At 44.0% G+C, this 6,000-nt stretch overlaps 1 protein-coding gene across 2 annotated transcripts in view; it reads right to left on the bottom strand.

Moving 5' to 3' along the window:
• Positions 1-692: 692 nt before the first annotated feature.
• LOC122549660 (sideroflexin-5-like) overlaps positions 693-6,000 on the bottom strand; it is a 312,948-nt gene continuing 307,640 nt past the window's right edge. For both annotated transcript variants that reach the window (XM_087991972.1, XM_087991978.1), the window contains one exon: positions 693-820. In XM_087991972.1, coding sequence (XP_087848098.1) covers positions 743-820 — 78 coding nt within the window. In that variant the 3' untranslated portion in view covers positions 693-742. The remainder of the gene's footprint in view (positions 821-6,000) is intronic.

The following is a 6,000-nucleotide window of genomic DNA, read 5'->3' as shown; positions in this document are numbered from 1 at the left end:
GTCCCAGAGGTTAGCTCTTTCATTACAGAGAGACACTGGTGGTGAGATTAACCTGACGGTCACCATGCCCCAGGTGAGGGGTAAGGTTGAGAAGGCAGAAACCTCATTCAGGGTGGGCATTAAGCCCATGCTCTTGGTATAACACTTATCGCAAACCAGCCATCCAAGCAACTGAGCTAACCAACTCCCACTTGCTGAATAGTGATGTGAACCAGCAGAAACACAATTGATACTTCCCTTACAATGGTTTAGAGAAAAAAAAACCTGAGGAAATGAATAACACCTCCAGTGTCAGTGTGAGGTGGGATGGATGTCTCAGAGTCAGCTTGGCAGAAGTCCAGTTACTGATGAAATAAAGAGATTTGGAGATAGTGTAGAAAGGTGGAGTTGAAGTAGACGAACAACTCTATTCCTGTTGAATGGCAGACCAGGCTTTCCATTTTCTCTGTTCTTATGAAGTGCTTGACCTCACGGCATTAGCATAAGGTGCAGTGGACTTTGGTGTTAACTCCACTGGACAGAACATTCACACCCTGAGTCAGTGGAGATATCATTCCATTTTGAAACTTGATTCTGGTGTGAGACAGTCAGTAATCGCTGGCTATACTTGATTTTCAAATATGCAGTAATTTGGTAAATCAGGTAAGAAGCATCTTTCGTAAGCATTTCCCCATTGTCACCGATCATTGATCATGAAGGAATTTTCACCTAATTTATTGAGCAGGTCCTACTGTCTGAAATATTACAGCCCCTTATTATAAAAGACACTCTTGCTGGATGCTGCCAACTTGATCTCTGGCTCCAGTTTTGAAGTTTCAATCTATAAAGTAAAAATGAAGAGATTAGTGACAATAACTTATTCTCTTCCAGTGACCTGAATGTAATGACATGTCCCAAGGTGCTTCACAGGAATGTTCTAAAGCAAACGTTCCCCTCCAAGCCACTCACTATCCTGACTTGGAAATATATCGCCATTTCTTCACTGTTGCTGGGTGAAAATCCTGGAATTCCCTCCCAAATGGGTCAAACTACAGCACGTGGTTCAAGAAGGCAGCTCACCACCGTCTTCGCAAGGGTAACTAGGGATGACAATAAATGGTGGGCAGACAGCACTGATAAATGACTGAAAAAAAGACACTCTGATCCAGGGCAATCAGGGACAGGCAATGTTAGTCAGTCATAGTAACAACTCATAAAACACTGAAGAAATAAAAGATGGGTTGAGTTTGCTGGGGGGCAGAGGTGATTAGAGTGATTTAAGCCACGGGAGGATTTGAAACAAGATTGAGGATTTTGAAATTGAGATTTCCTTAGTCAGCCAGGACTGCTTGAAATAGTCATAGAGTCATGGAGATGTACAGCCCTGGTGAAGGGCTTTTGCCCAAAATATCGATTTTCCTGCTCGTCGGATGCTGTCTGACCTGCTGTGCTTCTCCAGCACCACTCTAATCTTGAGTCTGATCCCCAGCATCTGCAGCACCGACTTTTGCCTTGTCTATTTATCCTATCCGTGCCCCTCATGACTTTATAAACCTCTATAAGGTTACCCCTCAGCCTCCAACACTCCAGGGAAAACAGCCACAGCCTATTCAACCTCTCCCTATAGCTCAAATCCTCCAACCCTGGCAACATCCTTGTAAATCTTTTCTGAACCCTTTCAAGTTTCATAACATCTTTCCGATAGGAAGGGGACCAATATAAAAGCAAAGTAGTACAGTTGTTGGAAATCTGAAATACAAACAGAAAATGTTGGAGAAACTCCAGCAGGTCCGGTTACATCTGTGGAGAGAGAAAAAGTGTTAATGTTTCAAGTCTGAAAATGCTAACTCTGTTTCTCTCTTCACAGATGCAGCCAGACCTGCTGAGCTTTTCAAGCACTTTCTGTTTTTATGTTGAAAAGTCAAATTTAGAGATGAAAAAAAAGTATGGATGAGGGTTGCAGTAGCTCACAAGCTGAAACTGGAATTTCAAGCAATGTTACAGAAGCCGAAATTGGTGGCATTAGTGATGGTGCAGATTCACGCTGGAGGTCAGGTTACATGTGCCCTTTGTGACCCGAACAAAGTAACCTTTGTTCGAAGTCTGTACAGCAGGCAGCAGCATCCCAGCCAGCTGGGAAAGTCACATCAATTGAGTGCATTACATCAGAGGTGGCCAATGTTTTTCCATAGGTGATTACACTTCAATACTGTAAAGTCATAGTCATACAGTAGAGAAACAGACCCTTCGGTCCAAACAAGTTTCCCAAGCTAAACTAGTCCCATTTGCTTGCATTTGATTCATATCCCTTTAAATCTTTTCTATTAATGTACCTGTCCAAATATCTTAAAAATTATAAATGTACCTATTCTTCATCCTTGGGGGACACAACAGTAAACACGAACTTCACCAAGAAAAATTCAACAGCAAGATATTGGTGACATAAATTAGTAATTAATACAAATAACTATTAAAAAGTGCCAAGCCATAAAGCTGAATGATAAAGCCAATTTTTGCCTTGTTGGTTAAGAAGCAGAGCTACTCATGAGAGAAAACGTATCAGCCCAAATTGATGATCACCAGATAAGGGTATGAAACTGGGGCCAAGCTAAGGAGTTAGGTTTAACTAAAGTTGGTTTTGCATTGCACACTCCGAGTTGGTCTTGACAGAATTCACAAGAAACTGGGCATCAGAAGTGAATAACTTTCAGCCTGGGGGCTTCCTCCTCTCAAAGCCTGCTTTCCCAAACTTACTCTTCCCTTCTCCTCTCCCTGTGGGCAGCACGGTGGCTCAGTGGTTAGCACTGCTGCCTCACAGCACCAGGGACTTGGGTTCAATTCCAGCCTCAGGCGACTGTCTGTGTGGAGTTTGCACATTGTCTGCGTGGGTTTCCCCCGGGTGCTTCGGTTTCCTCCCACAATCCAAAGATGTGCAGGTTAGGTGAATTGGCCATGCTAAATTGTCCATAGTGTTAGGTGCATTAGTCAGAGGGAGATAGGTCTGAGTGGGTTGCTCTTCGGAGGGTCGTTGTGGACTTATTGGGGCTGAAGGGCCTGTTTCCACATTGTAGGGAATCTAATCTAATCTTCCATACTCATATCCCGTTCCCTCTTTCTTTATCACCCCTTCTCGGCCATTATACCTCTCCTCCTCTCATTCTGGCTGTCTCAGTCCGCTCACTTTAACTTCAAGAAAATAATCCGAGGGGCTTTGAGTTCACTGATTTTACATATTTTGTTGAGGAAGTGAATGGCCACTAAGAGAAAAATAGCTTCAGAAAGATGTTAAAAATGCCTCGGAATCCACGCTCTGTGGCACTGCAAGTTTCCAAGATGGCAATCCAATGTAAGAACGTCAACACTTGCCACACCAGGCTGGTGTATTACCTGCTGGGGAGTACCTGGGAGCCACTATCCCTCAACCATCCTTCTCACTATGAACAACATCACCAATTTTCTTGTCATCTGCAAACTTACTAATTATACCTTTGACATTGACATCTAAGTTATTAATGCACATAAACAGCAATGATCCCAGTACCGGTCCCTTTGGTACACTGTTGGTCACAGGCTTCCAATCACAAAAACAACCCTTCACCTGTCTGCCTCCGATCTGCAAGCTAATTTTGGATCCATTTTGCCAACTTGCCTTGGATCCCATTGGATGAGCCTTCCATGTGGGACCTTGTCAAAGGCTTTACTGAAACCACATATACACCACATCAACTGCACTACCCTCATGAATACGCCTAGTCACCTTTTCAAAAAACTCAATCAAATTAGACAGGATCTCCAAAAAGCACAACAACTACTTGCAGATACCAACACCTACCAAAAGAGGGAGTTTGACCCCACCCCACAGCTCACCAATAGGATAAACAACATACAAAAAAACGGACAGATAACCAGGTTTGACCTACAGAAAATGAAACCTGAAAGCAATAACACCCCCAGATTCTATGGACTACCTAAAGTGCACAAACCAGACATCCCACTAAGACCCATCGTATCACTACCAGGGACACCAGCACACAAACTGGCTAAAGAACTACAGCAGAAACTGAAACACCTTATCAGCGGATCCAGACACTCCATTCAGTCAACACAGGAATTCTTGGACATCATCAGAAATATACACATAGACAAGGAAGAAACTATGGTCTCATTTGATGTAACGGCACTGTTCACCTCTATCGACAAAACCCTAGCCAGAGAAACAATAGCCAACCTGCTGGGCATACAGAACAGACAACAAGACGGGGAACCTATCAACAAAGACGGCATACTCAAACTACTGGACCTGTGTCTCACAACACACCTCACATTCAACAACCAAATATATGAACAAATCAATGGCACACCCATGGGCTCACCCATCTCTGGACTCATAGCAGAAGCGGTAATGCAAAGGTTAGAACAAACAGTTTTCCCGCAAATTCAACCCAAACTCTGGGTCAGATATGTGGATGACACCTTTGTAATCATTAAAAACACAGAAATAGAGAACACACACCGGATCATTAACGCCACACTCACAGGAATCCGATTCACTAGAGAGGAAGGAAAGGACAACCAACTCCCATTCCTAGACATGATGGTACAGAGAACACCGAACGGAGAATTCACCACAAAGGTATACAGGAAAGCCACTCACACAGACCAAGTCCTAAACTACGAAAGCAACGACCCCAACACACACAAAAGAAGTTGCATCAAGACACTGTTCAAAAGGGCCACAACACACTGCAGTACACCAGAACTGCAAAAAGAGGAAGAAGAACACCTATACAATGTATTCGCCAAAAACGGATACCCCCGCAATTTCATCAAGGGAAATTGATGCCTAAGGGAAAGACAACGGAATGAGGACATGCCACAACCCAAAGGACTAGCCACACTACCAGACATCAAAAACATTTCTGAACTGACAGCCAGACTACTGCAACCACTAGGACTCATAACAGTACACAAACCAACAGCCACTCTCAGACAACAACTCACCAGGATGGAGGACCCGATACCCAGCATGAGCAAAACCCAGCATGAGTAGTGTACAAAATCCCATGCAAGGACTGCACAAAACACTACATAGGACAAACAGGAAGACAGCTAACGGTCCGCATCGATGAACACCAACTAGCCACGAAACGACATGACCAGCTATCCTTAGTAGCCACACACTCAGATGACAAGCAACATTAGTTCGACTGGGACAACACTACTATTATAGGACAAGCCAAACAGAGAACAGCCAGGGAATTCCTAGAGGCATGGCACTCATCCACAGATTCTATCAACAAACACATTGACCTGGACCCAAAATACCAGCCACTGCAGCGGACAGCTGGAACTGACAACTGGAAGCGGCAGAAACAAACCACTATAAATGCCGGAGGAAACATCACAGAAGCGCTTCACAGGAGGTCCCAAGCACTGAGGATGTCACCTAGACAGGGGACGAAACGTCTGCAACACAAATTCCCAGCTCAGCGAACAGAACCACAACAACGAGCACCCGAGCTACAAATCTTCTTCCAAACTTTGAAGACAGGATCTCCTTCTAACAAATCTGTGTTGACCATCCTGATGAATCCTTGCCTTTCCAAGTATTGATTAATCCTCTCCCTCAGAAATGTTTCCAATAAATTCCCAACCACTTACATCAGACTAACTGATTTGTAATTACCTGGCTTATCCCTGCTGCCCTTCTTGAACAAAGGAAGCACATTTGCTATCCTCCAGTTATCTGGCACTTCACTTGTGGTCAGTGAAGTATTAAATATCTCTGCCAGGGGCCTAGCAATCTCTGCCTTTGGCTCCCATAGCAGCCTGGCTGTGGAGATTTATGCACCTTTATGCCCTCGAAAACATCTAATAACTGCTCCTTATTAATCTTAAAGTCTTCCAGAACCTCACCATCCCAAATGAAATCCCTGGCTCCAATTGTCTTTCTCCTTTGTGAGTACAGATGAGAAGTATTTATTTCAGACCTCACCCACATTCTCTAGCTCCATGCACAGA

This window comes from Chiloscyllium plagiosum, unplaced genomic scaffold, assembly GCF_037043375.1.
Source record: "Chiloscyllium plagiosum isolate Xiang-an unplaced genomic scaffold, Cpla_swu_hap1 HiC_scaffold_1, whole genome shotgun sequence".
Lineage (NCBI taxonomy): Eukaryota > Metazoa > Chordata > Chondrichthyes > Orectolobiformes > Hemiscylliidae > Chiloscyllium > Chiloscyllium plagiosum.
Note: the sequence above shows the minus strand (reverse complement) of the source record. Positions and strands in the feature narration are given on the sequence as shown.